Source organism: Pseudorca crassidens, chromosome 6 (assembly GCF_039906515.1).
Source record: "Pseudorca crassidens isolate mPseCra1 chromosome 6, mPseCra1.hap1, whole genome shotgun sequence".
Taxonomy (NCBI): Eukaryota; Metazoa; Chordata; class Mammalia; order Artiodactyla; family Delphinidae; genus Pseudorca; species Pseudorca crassidens.
The window spans coordinates 69,262,031-69,289,995 of record NC_090301.1 but is presented as its reverse complement, the minus strand read 5'-3'; the positions used below and the strand labels follow the sequence as shown (position 1 = coordinate 69,289,995).

The following is a 27,965-nucleotide window of genomic DNA, read 5'->3' as shown; positions in this document are numbered from 1 at the left end:
GATGGAGGAAGTAAGCAAGATTCATTGTGCCATCCTCTTTGGGAACCAGAGCCTCTGGCAAGTAAAAGGTTTTGCTTTATTCACAAATCAACAGATTCTGACTCATTTCAAACCTTTTCCTCAGGACAAAGGAATTGTATCTGCCACAGCTCAGTGATCAGTTTGGGTGGACCAGGGAACAGCTGGAGCCCAGTGAGCAAGCTCTTGGACGTAGTGAAACAATTACTCCATATGCCAGGAACATGACCACATGCGGCACTAGATGACGACCAAACAGAACTGAGTCACACTGAGAGCAAAAATAAGGTAATGTAAAGAAGTGACTTGTATTTGTTTCTATCACCAACTGTGCAGCAGTCCTTTTGTACTGATTTTGTTGATTGCCATCAATTCTATGCCAGCCGTGTTTTCCCCAGCTCGTGATTTTATTTCAACATCATCCAGAACCACTCATTTCTCTCGCTCTCACTGCCAAAGACCGAGTCCAGATTTTCATCACCTCAGCCCGAATGACTGCAACCAGCTCCTTCCTTAATCTTTTTCCTTCCAAGTTTTCTCTCTTCAGTATGATTTAGCTTGTTAACTCCTTGTAGACCATCTTTTCTAAAACGCGTCACTCCACTGCGCAAAAAACTAGAATGACTTCATTTGTATTGGTCACCCAGTCAAACCCAAGCTCGGTCTGGCATTCCAATAGATGTGCAAAGCACATTCATTTCTCTTCTTCCTTCTTCCTCATTACCTCCGTTTGTAATGTATTTCCTACTCTTTCCCTTTTAAGATTATTTTAAAGAACTATGCACATCTATTATACACAAGGTATTATTCAAATTCCTTATTTACTCTAATTCAGAAGCTTTTCTCAATCCCTGGCTTTTCAGAACTCTACAATACCTATACCACAAAATTATTGTACACTCATATTTTTCCTGATAATTTTGTGCCTATAATCTTTGAACTCTCAACCTATTTAACTCCCCAAGGTCAGAGATTACTCCTTATACTTCAATTCAGGAAAGGAAATTAATATTTATTGAATGCCTTCTTTGTGTCAGTCACTGTAAAATGTGTCCAACATTTGTTATCTGCAATTTCTCTGTATCCACTTTTCCTTGTATGTGTGCTTTCCCTTCATTGTTTCCGTATTTCCCTGCCAGACTGCCCCAGTGCCTGATGCCAAATAACACCGACTCAAGTAAGAAGCAGATTTACTTGTGTTTTGGGACAACGATGGTAGAATTTCCACCGGTAATTTCTACTTGGGCTGCAGCCTCCTGCCTTGCTTCTGGGATTCCCTCTCTCTTCGACATTTTCTCCCTTCCTCTTTAGCCCCTTCTAAATAATTCTGTTTTATGCAAAACATTTAAGCTATTTCTTTGACTCATTACCAATGCCGTAAAAAGGTCTCATCTTCAAAAATAAGCACACACATTAGTGGGGGCATTCTAAAACCAAGGTATTTCTCTCTCTCAGAGTTATTCTGCGAGTTTTAGTTATTTAAAAATATGTATATATCATACACACATTTTCTTGTTTCATCCTCTCAACAACTCATTTCATGGTCTTTCATGTAAGATAGGAATTTGGGGTTCAGTTACTGGTATTATAAACCTGATTTTTTGGATTCAGAAAATGAAATTATTTAGTGATAAAATACATTCTGTCCTTTTTCTAAATTTTTTGGTTAGAGAATTGGTCAGATGCATTTGAATCATTTCCTATGTGAAATTCAATGCTTATACACAAGAGAACATAGTTGGATATTTGAAAATTATAACTTCTTATGACTAATTCTCATATTCCTTTAGATATTACTGTATGAGTCTGAGTTCAATCTAGTTGGAGAAACCACAGAGTAATTTGAACAAGTAAATTTTAATATAAATAATTATTAACTACGATGGGATTGGAGTAACAGAGCATTAGCTAAGAAGAAGTAAAAAGAACCCTAAAGAATATCGAAATAGCAGACATAGGAAGCAGCCACTTCCCTTGTGGCTGAGATAGGGCACCCAAGGCCGATTCAGACCTTATTGGATAGGGCAACTGCAGGTTACTGGAAGCAAGGAAGTTGCCATGGTGCCACCAGAACTTGCCGGAAGTCTGTCTACCTTTTGGAGCATGCTAGAAATGTGCTCTCTAGGGACCAGGGAAAGCTGTTCAAGGGGAGGTGTCTTACTGGAGGTGCTCTACACAAAACTGCCTGGGAATATGCGGTTGCTGGTCACTGAGTGCTGTGGGCTGCCATTCAAGACCCTGGTGCTGGAGAAAGCCATGTGTACTGCAGGAGCTGGATGCTAGAGAAGCCACTCAGGCTGCCGCTGCCGAAGCCTGAACCAGGAAACAAAACCGTTTCTTTCTGCACTGCCTCTCCAGCACCCTCTACAGGCAAACTTTAATGTCATGCCCACAGGCAAAGCAAAAATGTTTAAAGGGCCCAGATGCATCTTTAGGGAGCAGATAAAAAGGATGAATTTGGAGATCAAAAGCAATAAATTGATAATTGTCACTGTTATTTTCTGATATTCCAGGGACTAAAAATGTTAGTATGGATATTCACAAAAATACCCCACCTCCCAGTGCACACTTCCAAGGTGGAAAAACCCTTTGTGGTTCAGGCATCCATCAAGCCTAGGATAATGAAGGGAGAAAAAGAAATGAACACAGTAAAACAATACTAATTTACATTAAAAGGAAGAGACTGGGAGAAGGAGTAGGGAAGATAAAAAAGTAATACAGGATGATATAGGGAGGTAATTTTGAGGAGTTTTGAAAAGAGAAAAAGAGGTGGTGAAGTAGTTCTCATGCATAATGTTTTTGTTCTCATGTATAATGTATAATGTTCTCATGTATAATGTGTTTCTTTGGGAAACAGAGTTTAAAAGATTTGAAGATATTTTTATAATATGCAATTTCCATTTGGATTTTTTTTTGCATGCCAGAAAAAATATTTAAATTAATTTTTAATTAGTCTGGCTGTTGATGTTAGGTTTCTTGTAATACAACTTCATGCTGAGAGAAGCTATAAACAGAGCCAGCTATATTTGGGTTACACTGACCATAACATTTTAAAGCCTTGTGAGTCCATCAGATTTTTAAACATTCAGATTTTTTTCCTTTTACACACCAAGAATAAACATAACAGAACTTAGTCTAATATCCTGCACATAAATATTTATTAAAGTATTATTTCTACATTTATTATTTCCAGTTAGGTTAGTCCTGATACTGTGTGGCAATCTTTTTCTCTGTTTCTAATTAGTCAGTTTGCCTTCATCAAAGCATGTTTAAAAATCTTTACTACTTTCTTTATGTCCCCAATGTCCATCCTCAAATCCCAAACCCAACTCAGCAGATAGCCTAGTGATTGATGCCAGTAGAATAATTCCATCAGCCTCCTACTTCTGTACCTTTAAGCTGTATCTTTTATTCATATTTATGTTTCTCCTGCTTTAGAAGCAGCAGCAACTATCCTTCCACCAAACTTAGTCTTTCCTGTGCTCTTGGTTTCATCCTCTTTCTTCTCCCCCACATTTTGTTTCAACAATTATGTCCTCATCTCTCCCTCTTGAATCTTGACTCTCTCCTTGTTTCTTGACTCTAACTCCTTGGCCTGTACACAGGCTTGAAACTTTGGATTCCCTTTCAAAATTTTTCCCCCATCTCTTTCCTTCTTTTGATTTATTTTTTTACAATTCCCATTTAAAGATCATGTATGCTTATTACATCCATTTCTTCACCTCCCCAAATTCACTCTCTGTTGAAGAATATCTACCAAGCTCACTTGGTATAGGTCAGTTTTCCTTAGCCCAAACACATAGTGCAGTCAAATTGAGCACTCATTTCAAAGCTTTCTAAAGAACATTTTTTAAGTATCCTAATCATTGGATATTGTGATTAAAGATGTACATGGCATCAACTATCCATCCCTCCATCCACCACCTTGGTTCCAGAGCAAACTATGATTGTCTAGGCATTCTTTTCTTCACACTGTTTATGAGGTAATGACCTTACCTGGGCCAGAAGATGACTCTGCTGGGCCAGTTGCTAAGGCCTTTGTCTTGCAGAATGTTGGAAAAATAGGATTGTGTCTCAAGTCATCTTTTGAACAGGATGGATATGATCAGAGCACAGGCATCTTACAATTTCCCTGCTGTGTCTAGCTTCATTCAGAGAAGTCCTGACCTCTCCCCATGACTGTTACATCAAAAGTTGACATCTTCTTTCATCAGTCTAGTCCTTTTTCAAACCGTTACAGAGGAGTTGAATCTTTTTAATACTATTTTATAATTACTTAGGTAGATAAAATGATGTTTTTAAATTAAATGTTATGTTATCTACAAAACTCTCATCATTTGTTCTGGTCATTTTAGCGTGATAAAAATCCTTACATCTTAGTGAATTAAGATCATTTCCATGCCTGTTAAGAGATTCAGAATGAAAGAACTAACAATCCAACAATCCATTCATCCTATGTGTGTACAATAAAATACAAGCACTCATTAAAACAAGCAGAAGGCAGAGTTTGAAGGAAATATTTAAGCTGAAAAAATGCTCATCTTTGGTTCATTATTATTTTATATATATATATAACTGAATTAAACATTTAAATTTCTTTCATAAATGTCAAAATAATGTCCAGTTTTTAAATTAGTATGTAAAAATTAATATATTTCATCAAATATATTCAACTTAAATAGTGGTTCAAATGTATTCTAACAACTGCATGGTTAAATATTACTTCCTATAAACAGTCTGTTCCTCTTCTCACCTAGAATGTGGCCTTTAATTTGGATTTTAACTTATAAACTAATAGGGCTCAGCACTATCTAATGTCATCCTCAAATGAGATGCTTATGAGATGATTAATTTCCTGTAAAGAGGGACTTGGTAATACTCTGTGTAGAAAATATCTAAAAATTTTAAAGAATATCTGCAATGCTTTGCTTTCCATATATATTTCATATTTTATAACCTATGATCTGAAAAAAAAAGTTTAGAGATTTAGAAACAAATAAAAAACCACCACCATTTGTGCTGGACATAAATTACTGTTTATATGCTACAGTGGAATCTGTCTCTCTCTCTCTCTCTCTTATCATGCAATTGCTGGCCTGCTCAGTATAACATTATTATATTATTATTTTTTAAATTTGTATACAATTTTAAAGGTTACTTTCTATTTACAGTTATTACAAAATATTGGCTATATTCCCCGTGTTGTACAATATATCCTTAAGCCTCTCTTACACCCAATAGTTTGTACCTCCCACTCCCCCACCCCTATATTCCACCCCCATCTGCTGCTGGTAACCAGTAGTTTGTTCTCTATAGCTGTAAGTCTGCTTCTTTTTTGTTATATGCACTAGTTTGTTGTATTTTTTGTATTCCACATATAAGTGATATCATAGTGTATTTGTCATTCTCTGTCTGACTTATTTCATTTAGCATAATGCCCTCCAAGTCCATCCATATTGCTGCAAATGGCAAAATTTCATTCTTTTTTATAGCTGAGTAGTATTCCATAGTATATATATACACCACATCTTCTTTATCCATTCCTCTGTTGATGGACACTTAGGTTGCTTCCATTATTATATTCTTCTTGAAGATGAAGACAGACTCTAATTAAAATTGTATCTACATGACAGACCTATTTAAGTCCTACAGCCACTTAATAAAAAAGTGTTGATCTTTCTATTTATATTGATACCTATCTTTGTATTACACCTATAGAAGATCTGAACATTAAATCCTTCCTCTAGCTACACTGCATAGCATATTCATAGCAATCATGTTTCACCACAGCTACTACTTACTTCTTGAGATAAGCCCTCTAGGCTAAACATTGAGTGTTTATAATACTCATAATCAAACATAGGTCTAAAATTTACATAGGTCTAAAATTTATTATTAAGCTATACCCACAGCTGTGCTTCTAATACTGCTTCTGCTTTTCTGGAAACTCTTACTAATATATTCTATACATATATTATATTGGGAAATTACGCAAGAAACCAAATGCATTTGACAACTACTGGGTGTGTTTCATGCAGTATCCAAAGTCTCATGACAGTTCCTCAGGCTGTTATTAACTTCCTATAGTCTCAGAGAGATTAAATAACTCAAGTCACAAAGCTGGTGGGGATCCAAACCCAAGTTTGTCTCACTTCATGCTCTCCCCATAAAAACAAAGACATAAAATTGTATATCTAGTACGACTAATTAAGGAGAGATTCACAAACTGAAAAAAGACAAGCATTCACTTCAAATTAACTTCATAACTCTTAGAAGAAAATAAAATAATTTTCTTGTTTTTTCTTTATTGCTATGATTCATGTAGTTGTTTACCAGATTTTGGAAATGAGCACTTTGTTATGCTCAGGGTGCGTGAACATTACTTTCCAGGGATGTGCTCTCCGTTCTAGTTCTGAAAACATGAACTATGCTAGATGCTGGGAAGTGACACGTGGATTTTGTCTTTGAAAAACAAAGGATGTCTGCTGAAGAGGTGGCAAAGAAGGACTTATACCTCTGTGGAAAGGCATCAGGGTGAGAAAGGATCAGGGTGACCAGAAAATTCTGTAGCAAGAATATTTGGTAGGAAATATCAGTAACACCCAATAAGCAATTTACTTTGGGGCTGAACATTGCTAATTTTCTCACTTCCTGTAGTTCTTTCCCATTAGCACCTAAAAGTGTTCAAGTCTCTCACAGCTTAAAAGCAACGACAACAAGAAACACCAAATCAATCCTCTTTGGCTTTGGGTTCAACCAATTGAAAACAATGCCAGAAGCCTTCCTTTCCCTAAGCCTTCCTTTTCTGCTCTGATATAGGGACTATTAAATTGCAGGGAGGAAAATATTCACCTCTCTTATAGCGTTTTTCACTTTCAACAATTGCTTGTGACTTGCACTGATCATCCTGTGGAAAACCATTTCTTACCCATTTTTGTGTTGCCTCAATGCCTTATATTCAAAATATCGGTATAAACTATAAGTTACTGTATCTTAATTTCATATGGTCTGAAATGATTTCAGATTTTTGGTAGTAAGCCTTTACATTTCTTATGCCCAAGGTTGGCCAATGATCTATTGGCTTGGAAATGCTTGTTGTTGTAAAATTTCCTGACCCCTTTGGGCCTTTCAAACCTGCCTTAAGGCGCATGACTCCAGCCAGTGTACCTGTTCTGTGAGACCCCTGCAATGCCCTTCAGCAAATAGGAGCTACCTTCAAATGTGTAATGTATTCAGTAGATATTTAGCCCACAGCTGATATTACCACAAATCACTAAACAGGGTCTCCATATGAAAGGAGCCAGGGAGCCAGAAGCATGAACTATGAGAATGCTAGCGTTGTAAGGAAACGTTGATACCATTTAATACAATCTCTGATTTTCCAGGAAAGCAAACACAAGCCCTGTGAAGTGAGGTTGCTCAGTCACCCAACTAATAGAAGGTTTTGTGGGTACTGAAACTCAGGCATCTAACAGGGTGTCTACCTGTCATGAGCATATTCTGTTAAATGACCTTAAAATGTCATGAGTATTAAACTGTTCATTAACAATCGAAACGTTAGAATGATTACAATTGTTTTTGAATGCATCGTAGTTTGAGTTCTCAAGTACAATTGCATATTAAGTTTTATGCTACTTGAAACATGTATTTCAAACCTTTTCAGTAGAAATAATACCTCTTTATTGAAAAAAATTACTAGAAAACATAGATGAAAAAACCCTGATATTTGCTGACACCTTAAAAACAGTCTACATATGTTACGGTAGTATATTTAGCTATTTTATGCATTTGGTTTCTTGCATAATTTCCAAAATGTTCTAGAAGACAGCAATACTTTAAATGGAGTCAGCTGGAGTTTTAAAAAGTATTTTAAGAAAACCACAATCATCTGTCCTCTTGACAGAATGTTCTAGAAGACAGCAATACTTTAAATGGAGTCAGCTGGATTTTTAAAAAGTATTTTAAGGAAACCACAATCATCTTCTGTCCTGTTGCATTCTGAAGAGCTCCGACTGGTTAATATTCATCTTTGCTTAGGTCTTAATCAAAAGATTCAAATCTACTGTTAGATTGAATTTAATTAATCCAAAAACCACAGAAGAATTTACTTTTCACTCCCTCCAACATTTTGTTTCTCCTTAGTCATAGGAGGTAACTTTCTCTGGAGCAGACCATCTGTGAGACGGGGTAAGTGTGGGTTAAAATGGTCAGCTGTGGTTCTGTCTTTATCATGTGGTTCTTCCATGACAAAAGAGGCTGTTTATTTGCTGGGAGAATGTTCTGTTGTACTGGGCCCTGTGTCTATCTCCAAATGATCACACTTAGTTCAGGAATGCTGACAACGTCCCAGACACAGAGAGGTTACTCTTCTGCTTAGGACTAGGGAGTGGTAGAGGTAGGCATTTTCTATTTATTCTCCAATGATCCAGCATCTGCTGCCTGCTCAACCCTGTATGAACCCTGGACATCTCCACTGACACAGGAAATCTTCTGTGTATTCATAACTAGTCTAGGATTTAGCCTCCATTCTTGTTAGGTAATTTTTGAGCACAGTGTTATGTTCATGGAGGGAAAGCTGTGGAAGTAAGCCTTGACCTGCCTGATGGCTGCTTCTCAATAATACCTTGCCTTTCATGGTGCTTCATATTTTTCAAAGTGCTTTCATATATACACACATATGACTTAATCACAAAAACTGGGAAGCAGAATTCTAAGAAGGCCTCCAAGATCTCCGCCTGCAGTGTATATTCCCTGAAAATTCCCCCGACCTTGAGTGTGGGCGGGACCTGTGAGTATGATGGGATTACAGTTAAGACTGCCTTAGCGGAGTTGAGAGAGTCTCCTGCTGGCCGTGAAGAAGCAAAGAGCTGTGAGAGGCCCCGTGAGCAGGCCACGTGGTGAGGGTGCCCGTGGAGCTTAGAATGATCCCCAGTAGACAGCTAGCAAGAAAACAGGAATCCTAGTCTTCAGCTGCAAGGAGGTGACAGCCAGCAAACTGAAAGAGCTTGGAAGTGATTCTTCCCCCAGTGTATCTGGATGAGAACATCATCTGGCTGACGTCCTGATTTCGGCCTTCTGAGACACTGAGCAGAGGACCCCGCCTTGACCTCTGGCCTACAGAACATATGCAATAATAAATGGGTGTTGTTTTAAGCCACTAAATTTGTGGTAATTTGTTATGAAGCAATAGAAAGCTAATAAAAGCAAAGGCAGATAATACCATAACCATTTCACCAACAAGGAGACTAATTCAGAAAGATGAACGGATTTGCTTAATTTTATTCTTAAAATTAGTGACAGGACTGAGATTAGTACCTCAGATCCACATTTATACCCGAGCATTCTTTCCACTGTACTATAATGCTCCACACTAATGAGTTTTACTGGTAGCTTTTCTTTACCTCTGCCCACTAACAAGGTAGAAATTGAAAGTATAAGATATTGTCTTCTTGCATACAGCTCAACACAGAGTAAAGCAATGATTTTTATTAATTCTCACATCAGTTCTGTAGTATAATGAAAACAATCATCAAAATCATGTTAAATGTTAAGTTGATAATATTTTAAAAGAATCTTGAATCAAATGTCAATCTTCATCACTAAACAAACAATATTCTGAATAGTTAAGATCGGGAAATGTTATTGGTAATTCTACCCACTTTTTGTATTGTTTCTTAGGTAAATTATTTTTGAAAACGACTACAAAATTCTTTATTTTGAGACAAGGCAAATCTAGGCCTTTGTGCACCATCATCGTTCCCCAAGCCTGGAAAACAAAAGAGAGAACAAGAGGAAAAATTAAATGCACATTCATGGACTCCCCTGGTGGCACAGTGGTTAAGAATCCACCTACCAATGCAGGACACACAGGTTCGATCCCTGGTCTCAGAAGATCCCACATGCCCTGTGAGCCAACTACTGAGCCCGCGAGCCACAACTACTGAAGCCCGCGCACCTAGAGCCTGTGCTCCGCAACAAGAGAAGCCACCGCAATGAGAAGCCCGCACACTGCAACGAAGAGTAGCCCTCCCCCGTGCACAGCAACGAAGACCCAATGCAGCCAAAGATAAATATATAATTTTTTTTTAAGAAAAGCACATTCAGTTAAGAATTCCTTTCGGCCAAAGTAAAATTAAGCCCACAGCAATTTACTTACTTGGCCACATTCTTTGCAGATTATCTCTCCATTTGTTTGATAGTCAGCAAACTTTGTTTGCAGTGCTTTGTTTCCTCTCACAATGTACAGTTTCCTAAAATTATCAAGGAATCAGAATCACCCCTGAGAATTCACACAGGACCAGTATGCAGCACATGGTACGCATTGCTGGGCTTGCCACTTGTCCACATGCGTGCACCAGCCAGCACCTCATCCCTTCTTCCAGATCAGCAGGCACCTCTCAAGGGGTATGTGGCCTTTTGTAGCTTCTTTCAAGTCTGCTGATTACTTTAACTAGACTTAAGTTGTTCAAGAAGTTGAGAACAAATATGAGCATTCATAAACTGATGTGCCTTGGATGAAAGTGGCTTTCACTTCTCCTTTCCTGCCCCAGTGCATATATTTGAAAACTGTACACGAAATAGGGTTTATAATTTGGGGGCTGAGAAAGGAAAGTTCTGAAAAATAATGAATCTCATTTGTACTATTTTGGAAGAACATTTACAGTACAACCTGCTTCATCCCTTATAAAGAAATTTAAAATTAAGTCTTCCTGGACTTACTTGAACTCTGGTGTCATATTGACATGGTGCATCTTTTCAATTACGTGGATATCTTCTCCAGAGCAGGCTAGCACACTACAGTTTTTACAGAGAAAACTTATTAATGATGGGTTGTCCTTGAATTGCTTTGCAATACTTCTCTTGATTTTCATTTTCTTTTCCAATATACTTTGCATCTGTAATTCCAAAATCTGCATCAAGAAAAGAATATTCAATGTGGTCTTTTTCATCGTTTCACTGAAGTAAGTCTCCTGGAATTCAGAGATCTTAGACAGTTATGAAAATGTACACTTGACTCATGAAATTCTATACTTGGTCTAGAAATAGAAGTAATGAGGTGATGGCCCCCAAAGAACTTAGTATAGAATCTTCTCCTGTAATCACAGAAATATGGAATCCTCAGGTGTTCAGAACACAGCCCATTCCATTTTAGAAAAGTTCTGTTGTGAGAAAGTCTTTGGCAATATTAAAAAAAAAAAAATATCTCTCTAAGCCCCACCTCCGTTAGTTTTAATTCTGTCTCATAAAATAAGTCTAATTTTTCTTCCACATGGAGTCTCTTTAAAGAACTAAACACTGTTACTTCATCACCCTTAGTCGTTTCTTATCCATGATAAGCCCCCGGTTTCTTTCATTTTTCTTCATATGTTGTAATTTCCAGACTCTTAGCTATCTTTATCTCCTCCATACATTTGTGACAGAAAATACTAGTTTCCCACTCAGCAGCCATTCTTCATAGGAACAGAACTATAATTTTATTCTGAGTGGAAATATGCCAGCTAAATGAGGACATTTCCAAGCCAGTGGCCTTTGAGACATAAGAAGATGTTGAGTGAAATTTCCAGGAAAGTTCCTTAAGTATCAGATAGTTGGCATGGGCACTGTTGCCTTTTCCATCTTGCTCTTCCTTCCTTCTTAGAGTGAACATGCAGCAGCTGAAATTCTAAAAGCTTTGACCTTGAGAATGGAAGCCAAATAATAAAAGGGCAGAGAAGAGAGAGAGAGGAGTTTTGGCTTCCTCATGACATCATGGAGCGATTGTATGGGTCTAGATTGCCCACTGCCCACATTCTTTATATGAGAGAATAAGTCCTTAAATTTTTCTATCCCCCATTCTGTGGCTAGTAGAGAAACGTATCAATAGTTCATAACAGAGAAAATATAGGTTGTGAGAGATATAAAACCTGAGGTAGGGACTGGCCATTTCTCATACCTATACAATTTCACAATAGAAAACCTAGTTCTCAAATAATTTACCTCCAAACTAAACCTCTCAGAGATGACAAATTTATATTAAGTTGTGGAGGAAGCCATTGTTTTCCTTAAGATCGAAGGAAAGTTTTCAGTAAAAGTAAACTACCAGTGCTGAGGAGCAAAGCTGAATGGCCCATCTCTTTGGCTCTCGCCTCTGTGTTTTAGACCTTGATTTGAGGCAGCCACATTTAGCACAGAAAAGAGAACAAAACCTTGCAAGTGAGCCTGCAGGCTATGACATAGTTTATTCAGACAAGTATGAAGACTAATTTCCCATGTAAATTATAACAATGTAATGAATTGAAGTATTCTGTTCTTTAAAAGTTTAATTAGGTTGTTCTTGCAAGCTATTTACAGGTCAGGGAGCTGGTGCAAAGATGATTTGGCATACAGGAACAGATACATGTGGGCAATTAAGAAACAACTATGAGCTTGACAGAAAAAAAGGCAGCAAAACCGAGGTCAGTGTTTGGAAATGTAATCAGGACACCGGAAACCAAAAGAGTAGCTCTAAACTAGTAAAGAATATGAAACAATTAGAGGGGCAAAAAGAGAAAATAAATCGTAGCAAATATATGGGAGGCACAGCTATGATCAAAGCCCAAATAAAATGTAAAAATGTGGCAAATGTTGTTGGGTGAAGGCCAGGGAACATGTTTAACACCTTCAACTTGCTCCCAGAAGTCTGATTTGATTGAAGAAGCTTTTGGTTATGTATAAACTCAGTATAGGACATGGAAAATAAACCTCCCCTTATGTGTCAACTCTCACCATTGATTAGTGGTTGCCTGAAAGTTGTGTTGAGGAAGTTCTTAAATCAGAAGAAAGGAGTGCTTTGACCTGGTGGCAATGGGTGCTGGGGGCTTTGTACAGAGTAGTGGTGGCATATACCCCACGCCATTGCCATCCCTTCTCTGGGGTTGTCTACCTGGAGTAGTTTCAGGAGAGTAGGTCTCTTAGCCAAAGGAGACCTAAAAATATAGCCCATTCCAGGGCCCCCAAAGGGACTGGGTCTCTTTCTAGAGATTATCTGGAAAAATGTGACTCATAAACTCCAGAGATGGTTCTAGAGTTTATACAGAACAACAGGTCTTGAAATATCAACCTTTGAAAACATCCCACTTGACTGATTTATTTAGGACTTTAAATGTAAAACAATAACTTTCCAGGGGTATTATATGGCCACAAATGTTTGATCTGACGCCACAAAATGTTTGGTTTGCCTTATATTTAAAGGGGTTTTAAAATATAAATTCATGTAGAAACCTGGCCAGGAAACCTTGGAGTTGGTTATAGCAATGCACACCAATTTGAAAGCATCCCTTTTGTGAAACTCTATTTAGGGTAGAGCCAATTCCAATGTTAAGAAACTAACATTCACACCCATATGCAAGGGTGTGAATTTTCTTCTAAATGGATTGTTTGCTATTATAGTAGTTACAGTCTTTAATTCAGTGGTATGGGGGATTTCCTGAAATATTGTAGAACTACATTCTTCCTTCACTGCATTCCTCTCACAACTCAAATGACTCCATGTTAGTAAACTGAGATGCAGCTAGATGATATATGATGTATTTTCTTACCATTCAGGGCTAGCCTCAATGTCTCTCCCTCTAAGAAGCCTTTCCCAAACACCAAACCTAAAGTGCTCATCTAGAAGCTTGTTTCACATTGTCCTGTTCTAATTCTCCAGCTCTTCTTTCCATTCGATGTATAAGTTGCCTTATTTCTGTTTATTGTTTCCCCTCCTCAAATCTCACCATGTACGTACTCGAATATAAGTTTCATGCAGCAGGGGTCTATCTGCGTTGCTTGCCGCTATGGTCTGTTTCTACAATGTTGCCTGACACACAGTAGGCAGTTCACAGATATTTCTGGAATGAAAAAATTGTGCCTGTACCGATTAGACCCGACCAAAATGACCAGGTGTGGTTGAACGAGTGAGTTGCACTAGTCTTTCTGGATTAGGGACAACCTAAATTTATATTATCAAAGTTTATAGAACGGCTCCCTGACAATTTCTGCCCACCATGGATCTTGATTCTTTGTATGTGAATCTGGACTCAGCACAGCTCATCAAACTGGAATTTATAATTCAGCACAGTTTCTGTCTGGAGACTTAGCCACAGAGATATCAATGGTAACCACAGGCAGCCATTTTCAAGGGAAAACCAAAATTCAGAGCTGGCCCAAAACAATACCTTACGAGCATACTCCTCTGGTTTCATATTTTGAACACGGTCTATAGCTTTATACATCATTTTCTCTCGGAAATCATTAACTGTCTCACGTTCAATAACTCCTGAGCCTCTTTGGGCAACCAGGACGTAGGTGCTCTCGTCAGCTCTGGCTCGACCACGACTCTGAGAACAGAAAGAAATCAAGTCAATGAAGGACTATGCCTTGCTGTGAATGCTCCCATTTTTGTCCTGGAATGATATTCACTGCTCAGTCTCCCAGTCCTCCAATGATCCCTCTATTCTCTGTAAAGTTAATTATTTTTCATTCTTTATTAGTCGGCTATTTCAAACTCAAAATGCACCTTAATGCAGAAAAAATGTTCTAGAATGAGGGTGGTTAAGTCCCCACACCAGCCCTCAAAAGCCTCAATAACACAAGACTGTCCTGTCCCGCCTTTCTGTTCCCCGGGGCACCCCTCTCAAACCCTGTGAACCATCATCAGTGGTTTGGGCTGGGGAAGTCCCACTGCCCCCCACCTCGCAGGAGGGATGAATGGGGAGAAGGGCATCTCTGACCTTGCCACCAGACCTGTGGAGAATGCTGCCCTATTCCTGGCATCCTACCTTCAACGTTGAGCACGTATTTCCATGAAAACATGCTCAACATGGTGATACATTTCTATAGTCTTCTGTATAAAGTGATAATATTTAGGTACATTTTCAGTAAAAGAAAATGTTATGGCCTTGCCCAGGAACCTCACTATCAACTCTAATATCATCCTCATGAAAAATGCATTCTGAGTAGTGAGGCACTGAATAACACATGGACCCCTGAAATCCAAGTATTTCTTAATTTGGTGGCTGTCTGGTTATCTGGTTGATTTCTATTTTCGTAGGAAAACATATATTTTTAAAACTATGTGTGCTGTTTTACTAAAAGAAAACAAAACAAGAACACAAAATCAAAAATTAACATAATTGAGGTATTTGAATGTACCTGGACCATGGCTATTTCGTTAGTGACGAGACCATAACGGATAACGATATTACATTCTTTAATATCCAGACCTTCTTCTGCCACTGTGGTAGCGATAAGCAGATTTATTTTTCCCGTGCGAAATTTACTAATGACTTCTTTTTGTTCATTCTGAAGAAACATTTTAGTAAATTAAATGTTGTAACACTAAACACATTAAAATCTTCTAATTAGGAAAAGAAATATTAAATTGCAACTGGTCAGTGTAAATTAAAGAATTAAATCATACACGGATTTGCTGCCATCTGTTTTTGGCATTGAACAAAGACGTGATGGTGAGACAACATTTGATTTCCAATCTGGGATTACTATACAATGACAAAAATATTTCCATCCTCCAGTCTGGAGGTGGGAAGGCCATCATTTATGCCAAGGAAATAAATTGATGGGTGACTTGGGAGGAAGAAAGGAGATGCTTTCAGTTGAGAAGAGGATACAGCAATGAGAAACTAAAATAGGCTTTGCTTTTTACTATTGATACATTAATTTCAGACTCTTTAACAGAGGATAAGATGCAGTGACAGTTTTAAAGATATAGCTGGATTTTGAGTCACAGAGAAAATACACACGGTATACTGCATTTGGTCATTTTAAGAGACATTCAAGCAAAAAAAAAAAAAAAAGAAACATTCCTGGAAGAAACTGAAAACATTGGCTGCCTCCAGTGAGGGGAGCTGGGAGACTGGAGGACAGTGGTACATCCTGTACCTTATTAATTTTGAAAGAGGTAAATATTGTACCTTATTAATTTTGAAAGAGGTAAATATATTATCTGTTCAAAAGGATATAAATAAAAATGAAAGATGTTATTAAAAACATAATTAAAACAGCTATATTTGTGGAAAAATCTGAATTTTGAAAGTTAATGTAGGTAAAGAAATCAAATATGCACTCTGGCCCTTGCATAGGAGGAATGATTGAGCATAATTCTAGCTCGACGTGGCCAGTAGAGTTTTATTTTCATAACCATTCTTATCAAAGCTGTTGGTCCAGTGGCCTTTGGTGCACATTCACCCTATCTTTTGCCCCCAAACATTAAACAAAAATACACCTGTCAGACAAACGTATGTTCTCCTATTCCCATCCCTTTCTTTTCAGAGGCAGCATGTCAGGTATCTTTATTTGACTCCTAACTGCTGGAGAATCCTGCAGAAAGATCGCTCTCCAGTCTTCTCTGATAATTTCTTCTTCTTGCACTCATATCCACTGATAAAAACTTACATGTTTTTGGATTTTAGCAGATGTTTTTGCCTTCATTCACAGGAGTAACTTTAAAAAGGAAAATTTCAGACACAGTGTCAGACCCTCAAATCATATCACATAGATGCTTAACTCCTCTTCCAATGAGTCCAGCTCAGTTTACAGGTGAGGATGTGGGGAGTGAGGAAGGGGGCATGTTCTAAATTTTGGCATGCAGCCACCAAGTCTGAAATGGATAAGGAGCAAAAACTAGCTTTGAATGCATACCTTCCATTTGTACCCCATCTCTTTTCAAAGAGGAGCTGAGGCCACATAAAATTAAAGTCTTAACACTAAAGCTAATAGAATAAAAACTTAAAAACAGGACCAAAAATGAAAGCGTATAGGTATATTACTTGCAAGGATTAACACATAGGCTGAGAAAATGAACTTCAATTTTACCTGTGAGTTTCCTGGAAGCTAGGGCAAAAAGGGAAACATATTAAGTAAACCAGCTCTCATCATAAAAAAGGATGTAAACTCCTTACCCAACAAGGAGTTTGTTTTTTGAAAGAAAACAGTGCATTCTCTGGCATAAACTTTAGAGGCAACTTTAACATGAGTACATGTAGAGAGTATACTGAGAGTTATGGTAAACAATTTCAAGAATGACTATTTTTCAGCAAACATTAAAACAGATTTAATTTGCTCCAGTGGACCAAATGATGATGAGCATAACAGAACTGAAGTGTCCCCTTGTCCAGCAAGACTGAGGACCAATATGACTTCAGAACATTTTACTCTAACAAGCTATCCTGGTTTCACCCATGCTTATAATCTCTATGACTGTCTTTTTTTTCTCTCCCAAGTGTTTTTTTAATACTGTGCACAAAAGTAGTATAATGAATTGAAAACAAAACAAAACAAATCTTAAAAAGGAAAAGAAAATCTCTCATAGTCCCAAATCTCTAACACATCAAATGTCTTAATTTTTCCAAATTCCCTTAAAGATCTCATTCTATGCAAACATATTTTACATAATTCTAATTATAATGCACACATTTTTGTGGGAATTTGATTTTTCCACTTGATATTATATTGCAATTGTTTTCCCATTTTGTTACTAAGTTTAAATGTCAATCATTTTTTGCAAAGGAAACTCAATCTAGAAAGTTCCTCCAAGACTGTGGAAAAAATGATTCCTAGAACAACGGTTAGCCTATCAAATACCACAGATTGATTGCTATTAAACAATCTTCTTTCAAGAACAAGTGTTTCATTCCATTAAAGTATTGGTGGGTTGGTGGGAAGATTGATGAACAAAAGACTACAACTAAACTGGGAAGGGAAATAACGGCATAAGGAAAAAAAATCCAAAAGGATGTTTTCACCTGTGTCATGGGCTTGAACTCACTGCTGTGTCCAGCTCCAATCAGATGGTGGGCTTTGACTCCTACTTCTGCAAATTTTTCATTTTCAGTAATCCACTGGGAAAGGGCGTATGCACTTTGTCGTGTTTTTGTGAAAATTATTCCTCGTGCTGATTCCTCGGCCCTTGTATATTGTTCCATTATGGTGTTTCTCAGTTTGGTCAGCTTTTCATTTTCATGTTCTGGGTTTACAGCCAGCTTTTTCAACATTTTCTTATTTTCTTTAAGAAATAATTAGTTTATTTATTTTCTTTTTTATTGAAGTATACTTGATTTACAATGTTGTGTTAGTTTCGGGTGTACGGTAAAGTGATTCAGTTATATATACATAAGTATTATATATATTCTTTTTCAGATTCTTTTCCATTATGGTTTATTACAAGATATTGAATATGATATTACAAGATATTGAATATAGTTCCCTGTGATACACTGTAGGACCTTGTCACTCATCTATTTTATAAATAGTAGTTTGTATCTGCTCATCCCAAACTCCCAATTTATCCCTCTCCCACTACCTTTCCCCTTTGGTAACCATAAGTTTGTTTTCTATGTCTGTGAGTCTGTTTCTGTTTTATAAATAAGTTCCTTTGTAGCATATTTGAGATTCCACATATAAGTGGTATCATATAATTATTTGTCTTTCTGTCTGACTTACTTCACTTAGTATGATAATCTCTAGGTCCATCCATGTTGCTGCAAATGGCATTTTTTTCATTCTTTTTTATGGCTGAGTAGTATTCCATTATCTATATATATCTATATCTATCTATCTATCTATCTATACCACATCTTTTGTATCCATTCATCTATTGATGGACTTTTAGGTTTCTTCCATGTCTTGGCTATTATAAATAGTGCTGCTATGATTGCAGTGTTTGCATCTTTCAGAATTAGAGTTTTCTCTGGATATATGCCCAGGAGTGGGATTGCTGGATCATATAGTAACTCTATTTTTAGATTTTTGAGGAGCTTCCATATTGTTCTCCATAGTGGCTGCACCAATTTACATTTCCACCAGCAGTGTAGGAGGACTCTCTTTTCTCCACACCCTCTCCAGCATTTACTATTTGTAGACTTTTTAATGATGGCCATTCTGACTGCGTGAGGTGATACCTCATTACAGTTTTGATTTGCAAGAAATAATTAGTTTAAATTAGTAAAATATGTGAATAACTGGAAGATTTTATATAATGAAGTACTAAGATGTTCAACTACAGTTAGTCTTGTGCCATATCTAATAATTAGGCTAGTCTTTAATATAAATTTATTGCAGTCATCTTGACAATAAAACCAGATGACCAAATGATTAATTATGATCATACAGCTCATGGTTACTTAATCCCATCAATCAGAAATAGCCCCAATATGAAGAGAATTTCTTCTTTCACAATGAAAGATTATTTTAAGAGGGACTTTTGGAGAGCTCTTGAGAAGCAGTGGGTTCATGCTAAAGAGGTAAATGCATAAGACCATGCAAAAATGTTACACTGATTCTTACCCCAAAATAAAGTCATGAGAAATCCATCTGTCTCATCCAGCTTCAAAGGTTTCTTTTCATCACCTGCATCTCCATCATCATCACCATCATCATCACTCTCATCACTGTCATCTCCTAGGACTGCAAACTTCTTTTCTTTCTCATCATTGTAGAAAGTTTCAAGGTGATTATATGCATCAATCATTCGGATTGTATCATTAATTTGTAGGGCCTCATTGTACTTCCTCAGATGTTCTGCACAAACACGATCTTTGCGATTTCCTTCTCTTGCAGCTATGAAAAATATGTTATGTGGAGTGAAATAATGATAGAACACCCCCTCAACTGTGCTGTGGACTTGAATATGTTTATGATACTGACTCGAAAATAGGCTTCACCATGTTTTTGAAATGAGCAAATTAAGGCTCAAAACGTGCCATGAGCACTAAAAGGGGGCAAGTTTTTTGACTCCTAGACTTGCTACTTGTATTCTGCATCAGCAAGAAAACATACTTGACTCATGCTGACTCAGAGGAATGGCATGAAAAACATATTGTTTGCGTTTGCATTTGGAAACAGAGATACTAATATTTATCTTAATATTTTAAATATACAATAAGTGAAAGACTCTGGAGATAAAGAGAAAATGAATTGGTGCCTCTTTCCTTAGATAAGGAATTAGAACGTGTTTATCCCTGTCCTACTCAGAACACAGAAATTCCATTGCCTATTACACTTACTTTCGGTTTGCTTGGGAATATGTGATCTGGAATCATGGCATAAGCATGGGATAAATTGTGTTATGTCAAAACCCAAATTACCTTGTTTTTCCATTTGAATGAGCCATTGTTCATAGGGTTGAGTTCCAAAATCTGACATTGGACTAATTTGGCAAAAACTTTGAATCTTTGTCATTATTTCTAGAAGTTTATCTTTAAATGGATCCTAAAAACAAATTATACACTTATTCTTACATGTTTATATTGCTGAATGAATAACATTATCTTTGTTAAAATAATCTCCATGTTATAACAAATTTGATTCAGAATCTTTGTCTAGACAAAATAACAAGTCACTCTGATCACCTCTTTGTACACTGATTTTTTTATCAGCTTCTCTTCTACTTCCAGCCTCGAGCCACACCACACCAATACCAGGTATCCCTGCTGGAATTTCCAATTTAAAAGTTTACAAAAATAAAATTAATGAATGATATACACTTTGAATGCTAATAGTAATTTTAAAAATATCTATTAAAGTAATGCACCAATTATTTAGAAAGCTTGTAATTTAATTTAGAAAGCATTCCTTTTTCAAGAACTGATTTCAGTATTATTTCTACCAAAATAAAAAGTTAAAAGGTAGAGTTTTGAAAAAAGCCAGACACAGAAGAGTACATACTATAGGATTTCATTTATATAAAGTGCAAAAGCAGTCAAAAGCCATCTTTGGTGTTAGAAGTCAGGATAGTAGTTATCCCACGGCGGGTGGGTGACTGGAGGGGAGAATGCGAAGTTTTGAGGGTTGTGGCAGTGTTCTGTCTCTTGATCTGGATTTTTCTTTTTTTGGCCGCACTGCGCAGCATGTGGGATCTTAGTTCTCCAGGAATCGAACCGGAGCCCCCCTGTATTGGAAGGGCAGAGTCTTAACTACTGGACCACCAGGGAAGTCCCTTGATCTGGATTTTGGTTATACAGGTGTGTTCAGCTTATGAAAATACAGCAATCTGTACACTTACGAGTTTGAACTTTTCTGTACGTGTGTTATGCTTCAATAAAAAGTATAACCAAAGTTAATTAAGTTAAAAGGTAAGATGGCAAATTCTTTTAAAATATACCCTGATGGGACTTCCCTGGTGGTTCAGTAGGTAAGACTCTGCACTCCCAATGCAGGGGCCCCGGGTCTGATCCCTGTTCGGGGAACTAGATCCCACATGCATCCCTCATGCATGCCGCAACTAAGAGTCCGCATGCTGCAACTAGGAAGTCCGCATGCCGCAAACAAGAAGTCTGCGTGCCGCCACTGGGAGCTGGCACAGCCAAAATAAATAAATTAATTAATTAATTAAAAAATAAATAAATAAAATAAAATATACTCGGAGGATGTTGTGGATTTTTTTTTTAGACTGAAGGTCAAATATATTCATTATCACATACATATAAATGAGATAAACATACCAATTAAAAGGTAAAATGCTATGAGATTTAAAACTCAGGTATGTCCTACATACAAGAATCAAACATTTATAACATTCTCAAAATGAAAAAATAATATACAAGAGATAAATTATATAGGAGAACAGATTAATAACTATTACTTTGCTCTTTTATTGAGATATAATTGACATATGACGCTATATTAGTTTTTTTTTACATCACTTTTTTTTTTCACACACGCACACTGTATTTTATTTTTACAAGAGATAAATAAACTGACACCAAGCATTGTAAATGGATGACCACAGATGTGGATTTTTTTTAATGATTACGATTAGAAACATGCATTTAAACTTATCACATAAAACTGAATAAGTAACAAAAAGTGAAGAAAAATAAAGTACATTCAAATGTGCTACTTCAGCTGGAATAGATAGTGCTGTTTTTCAGAATTTCCAAAAAAGAATGACCTATGGCAATTGGTTGCTAACGTTAGTTCAGTTCCTACATTTCAAACACAATGTTATCTGTTATGCATAATTCAACATCCTTATGAGGTAGATTTGCAAAGATTACACTTATTATCAAGTACACACAGCTAAAATTTATGATGCTTTTTATATTTTACAAAAGAAAGTACTGACATAATGTACTGGTTATAATGTTCAAACTGACTCTCAGTTGGTTTTTATAATCAGTGAAGGTGTTCATCACAAAAATACCATTAAATTAAATATTTCACTGCTTTACTGTAAGTATTTTCATAAGAAAGTAAATGTGTCAGGTAGGTAGGATTCCCATTATCATTGCCAACTGTAATCTGTTACCTCTCTTCAATGTCAGGAAATCAATTCTGGAATTCATCAAGAAAGTAAAAAGAATAAAAGAAACTATGGTGATCTCTCTAGTTTAGCCTTACAACCCTCCTCATCCCCTCCGCCACCCCTACCCCATCGTGGCTCATATGCAGTCAACCAACCACTGAGCTACTCTTCATATAAACTAGAAAGCTGAACGAAGAATTGAAGAGAGACTTCACAGCAGTGCTTTGTTGCCCAATATCAATAAAAAAGGAATAACACTGTAACTTTTTTGCTAAAAATTTAAAATAACATTCTTCACAGGGTCAGTATAAATAATCTTTGCATCGTTCAGTTGTGAACCATCAAATGAATATAAAAATTTAAGCACATACTTCTTTGGTGTCATCTGCGATTACGAACTTTTTACATGGCTCCTTTATTTGGTCTTTAAGTTGATCCGTATTTTCTTTCACGGTTTTAATGGTAAATGCATCAAGATTGGCACATATCTGAAAAAGAGACATTTTTCAATATTCAAATACTTTTCCCTTTCAATTGATTCAATGTAGAATTCTTTCTCATGTAAGAAGTAAGTAGCATGATTTGCTAAACATAGCATTTTAGTATTGCTTTACTGTGGATCTGACTAACCAAAAACATTTATTCTGATAGATTAAAAAAAGAACTTCTAAATCAAGTTGGTGAAAAATTCCAGAAAAAAAAAGTATTTATTTTCATTCCTTACATTCCGTTTTCCAGCTGGAAAAATTGACAAGGAGAGAGTACAGAAAATTGCAGAGATGGGAAGAGAATGGTTATGAGCTAACCATATTACATGAGGCATTTTAAGGGTCATCTTGACATCCATGGATCATATTACCACTTTCTTCTACATATAAAAGCGGGCAGTGCAAAGACAGGAGCAGCCAGAGCCCATGTGCCTGGATGTGGATTGGAGTTAGTCCTTAATACTAGTAATAAATTATATGTTGGAACCAATAATTGTGCTCTTGTCTACTCTACGATTTTTACTGACCTCAACTTAAAGGGACTTAACATACAAATGCAATGCCTTGGTGCCAACATACTTTGTGAGTTACTCTGAATTCATTCAATGCTTGAGATCAACAATAGTACTTTATGTGTTGTTACCATTTGGGGGCAGTTGACAAGAAATACACCTTTAATTAAAGGTTCTCATATCTCCATTTTCCTATTTAATTTGAACTGCCCAGAATCCGAGTATCACACAGAACAAAAAAAGGCACAGAAGAAAATATACAATTTAGAAACTCAGGGAATGTGTATAAAAATTAGAAACTTTCATAGTTTATGCATATTTCTATATCAAGTAGATCATTAAGTTTAACAATAGGGGTAGATATTTAAAAGAAGGTATTTCATTTGTCCCAATTTTTCACTAATTACGTTTGCTTTCCACAATTTTTTTGATATTGTTCTGTGTCATAGTTGTTTATTAAGGTACTTACTGTTTTGTAGAAGATTGAGTGTATTTACTTTGAAGTGTATAGATTTCACTTAAGTGATGATCATGGAATACCATCTTTCATGCGCGCCATGGCACTTGGACTTGATCTTACCCAAGAAGCACTGGCATTTCCTTTAACTTTGGTTTCCTTGGTTATGCATAAAGTTAATGATTTACTTACTTTTAAAATGTGTTCTTCAGCTTTGGCTTGCTTTCTGGCCCCTCCAACACCTGGTGATGCTGTCAGTCCCAGTATCTGAGGTAAGGGAATCACTGGTTTGTCTTCTTTCTCAAGTCTGTTGTTTTTCAACTTCTGGATCAAATAACGCCTCATGATGTTATTATAGACTTCTTCTTTGTTGGTGTGATGGCATTCATCAATAATCATGAGAGAAAAGTCTTAAAAGAAAATTCAAATGGTTCATTTGTCCATCTTGGCAAGGTACAGTGTAAAAGTACCTTTAAGCTAGGAAACTGAGCAGCCAAGCACCTTTCACCTTTTAAGGGGAAATGTAACTATCCTAGCCACCTGTATATACAGATGTTTGTGTATATTAATCATGAAACTATCCCTGTTAGACACTATCCCCACTTAATAGATGAGTTTTAGAAAATTTATAGATCTAAAAAGTGTTACGGGATGGACTTCAAACCCTGGCTTATTCCTCAAAACTCTCAGGATTACATTTTTGTTCTTTAAAAAATATTTAATTTTAAGTTGGTGAATTTTATTTTCATTCTATCAAATGAAAAACATGATTTAAAAAGGAATAATTTTACCTTGTTTTAACATTGCATTTAATTATTATGATTATATATACTTCTTTCCTTACCTCTCTCCTACCTTTTCTTCCCATCCCCCACAAAATAGAAAGGATTGTATTTATTCTATGGAGAAGAAGGCATATCTTACAGGATCCACTAATATGTAAAAAGAACTTGTCGGTAATTAAAAATACGGAGTGAATGAAAAGTCCAGTAAGTGTTTGATTTAATAATTATATTCTTATGCAGAATAAAGTGATCTAATTAAAAACTTACCCAACTTTTTGTTTGCTTCCCTAAGGAAGAAGGGTTTGAATGAAAACTTAAGCAATGGAAGATAATCTAAATCAAAATTATCAAGTGGGAGGTTAGGGTTAGCAGATGTAAGCTTTTATACCTAGAATGGATAAACAACAAGATCCTACTGTACAGCACAGAGAACTATATTCAATAACCTACGATAAACGATCATGGAAAAGAATATAAAAATGAATGTATTATATGTAGAAATGAATCATTTTGCTGTACAGCAGAAATTAATACATTGTAAATCAAGTATACATCAATTAAAAATTGACAAAAAATAATAAATCAAAATTAATCAACATTTTAAAAATTATGTAACTAATACAGCCTCTGTTACTACCTTTAGTATTACTAATTCTTTTTACAAAAATAAACATTTCAACCAACCTGACAACTGTACACCATCATCTTCGCCTTCTTCTGAGTTTAAAAGGGAGTTTTCAAGGATTTGAGCTGTACTGATAATAACATCATGAGACTTGACAACTTTTGGAACTGTTATTTTCAATTGGGTATCACCACTTAATCTAGTAACATGATACCATTTCTTCAAAAATGGTTCGAACTCTTTGCGGAAGAGCTGTTCAACTAATGGTACCTTTAAAAATGCCAAAGTTAAAAAGAGAGAAAGAGCATTGTCAAACAAAAGGAGTACTGCTCAAAGGCCTACTATGTGTCGAGCATTAACAGAGGTGTTTGCGTTATCAGTTAATTAGGTGTAACAACCTATCCATCATTCCATTCATTCACGTGTCAATAAGTATTTATTGAATGTCTATTAGGTGTAGACATTGTGTCTGGGACACAAAGATGTTTAAATTATGGTTCACAACTGTCAGGAACTCATTCTAGCTGAGCACATGGACCAAGAATCAACAAAACAAAACAAATTATCACAACACAATGTGATCATTCTCCCATGGAAACACATAGAAAGTGACAGCAAAATGGAAGAAGCAACTGACCCCTCAAAAGAGGGGTTTAGGAGGAATTTTAATCTTGTAAACCATGGGTCAGTGAAGAGATAAACTGAAACTAAGGCTGAATAAGAAATAAATTTTGAGATTGTAAAAGAGGGTCAAGCTATAAAGGGCTATGAACACCAAGCAGAGTACTTTAAATTTTGTATAACAGTTCATAGGACCCTTATGAATTGTTCTGTAGAGTTATTTTTTGGGAATCAGGCCAGAGGCAACCTGCCTAAGGAATTGGAGGAAGCAGAAAACCAAAGGTGAAGAGGCAAGACATTGCCTAAGGGAAAGGATGGCGGTGAAAGGATGGACTGCTGGACTAGCTTTGGTGGCTGAGAAAGAACAAAATAGCAGGTTCCTTAAAAAATAAAAATTCAGTAACCATATGATTCAGCAATCCCACTCCTGGGTGTATATCTGGAAAAGATGAAAACCCTAATTTGAAAAGACACATGCACCCCAGTGTTCATAGCAGCATTATTTACAATAGCCAAGACATGGAAGCAACCTAAATGTCAATCAGCAGAGGAATGGATAAAAAAGATTCGGTATATATACACAATGGAATATTACTCAGCCATAAAAGAGAATTAAATAATGCCACTTGCAGCAACATGGATGGACCTGGAGATTATCCTACTAAGTGAAGTAAGTCAGACAGAGAAAGACAACTATTATATGATATCACTTATATGAGGAATCTTTAAAAATGATACAAATGAACTTATTTACAAAATAGAAATAGACTCACAGACATAGAAAACAAACTTATGGGAGTTCCCTAGTGACCTAGTGGTTAGGATTCCGGCCTTTCACTGCCATGGCCGAGGTTCAATCCCTGGTCGGGGAACTGAGATCCCACAAGCTGCATGGTGCAGTCAAAAAGAAAAAGAAACAAACTTATGATTACCAAAGGGGAAAGGCGGGGGAGGCATAAATTGGGAATTTGGGATTAACAGATACACACTACTATATATAAAATAGATAAATAATAAGGACCTACTGTATAGAACAGGGAACTATGTTCAATATCTTGTAATAACCTATAGTGGAAAAGAATCTGAAAAAGAGTATATATAATATATATATATATAAAAATTGAAGCACTGTGTTGTACACCTGAAACACTGTACATCAATTATACTTCAATTAAAAAACAAAACAAAAACAAAAACACCAAATCAGTGAAAACTCTTTCAGAGAGGCTGTCCAGTGAGTGCGTTGGCACTGAGGTGACTCCACCTGATTTTTGACTCACAGTATTTTCACGTTTGCTAACAGGTCAAAGTGCAAATCTCCGTGAAGACCCTGACCTGCAGGACCATCACCCTGGAGGAGGAACCCAGTGATTTCATGGAGGATATAAGTGAAAGCTAAAATCCAGAATAAAGAAGGCATCCCCACTGGCCAGCAGAGCTCCTCTCTACAGGCAAGCAGATGGAAGATAGCCCCACTCTATCTGACTACAACTTCCAGAAAACATTGCCCTTGCACCTGCTCCTCTGTTGGAGGGGTGGCTGTCAATTCTTCAGTCTTTCATTCACAATGCCCAAATGATGGCATTACTCTTTGTTCTACCCCAATTTACACTTAGAAATTACCAGCTTCGGTAATAGCTGAACCTGTTCAAAGTGTTAATAAAGGTTTTGTTGCATGTAGAGAAAGAAAGAGCTGACTCTCTGTATGTTGTAGTGCCTGCTGAAGGTGGCTGAGTTGACACCTCAAGGCTACACATCACTAGTCATTCAGAATAGCTCCTATACTGGGGAAAGGAATAACCAGGCCATCTTGAAGGTAATATCCTAGGAGAATTTGTACAATGGAAGCCCAGGAGTGTACAGTGTGGCAAATAGAGTTGGCAGGAAGAGTTTCAAGGCCAAACATCAAAGAATGTGCATATACTCCTCATAATTTAATTACCTGATAATGTGATCAGTGGTTATCTTTCTGCAAGGTATGCATTATTCTTTTTTTTTTTTTTTTTTTAACCTGAGATGAACTCCACTTATGTGAAAAATAAGGGCTGGCTGATTCTCCTGGCTGGAGAGAACCGTGTAGGAAGAACACATCTTTGTATTATTATTTAGTAGAAATGTTGAGGGCTTCTAAGAGTGAATGTGGAGGGGAGGAGGGGTTAAATGGAATCCATGAATTCCAAGGAAACAAAGTGAATCAATAA

At 36.6% G+C, this 27,965-nt stretch overlaps 1 protein-coding gene and 1 long non-coding RNA gene across 2 annotated transcripts in view; one reads left to right on the top strand and one right to left on the bottom strand.

Moving 5' to 3' along the window:
• Positions 1 to 5: 5 nt before the first annotated feature.
• Positions 6 to 27,454, top strand: LOC137226596 (uncharacterized). Its single transcript, XR_010944418.1, has 4 exons — positions 6 to 306; positions 23,946 to 24,005; positions 24,616 to 24,722; positions 27,068 to 27,454. It is a non-coding gene; the product is annotated as an uncharacterized lncRNA (long non-coding RNA).
• IFIH1 (interferon induced with helicase C domain 1) overlaps positions 9,280 to 27,965 on the bottom strand; it is a 56,115-nt gene continuing 37,429 nt past the window's right edge. Inside the window, exons 6-16 of the mRNA XM_067741727.1 lie at positions 25,203 to 25,413; positions 23,926 to 24,143; positions 22,648 to 22,764; positions 20,118 to 20,241; positions 19,318 to 19,590; positions 17,778 to 18,037; positions 15,169 to 15,318; positions 14,193 to 14,354; positions 10,738 to 10,928; positions 10,175 to 10,268; positions 9,280 to 9,784 (exon numbers count right to left, since the gene is read on the bottom strand). Of these exons, the coding sequence (XP_067597828.1) occupies positions 9,605 to 9,784; positions 10,175 to 10,268; positions 10,738 to 10,928; positions 14,193 to 14,354; positions 15,169 to 15,318; positions 17,778 to 18,037; positions 19,318 to 19,590; positions 20,118 to 20,241; positions 22,648 to 22,764; positions 23,926 to 24,143; positions 25,203 to 25,413 (1,980 nt within the window). The 3' untranslated portion in view covers positions 9,280 to 9,604. The remainder of the gene's footprint in view (positions 9,785 to 10,174; positions 10,269 to 10,737; positions 10,929 to 14,192; positions 14,355 to 15,168; positions 15,319 to 17,777; positions 18,038 to 19,317; positions 19,591 to 20,117; positions 20,242 to 22,647; positions 22,765 to 23,925; positions 24,144 to 25,202; positions 25,414 to 27,965) is intronic.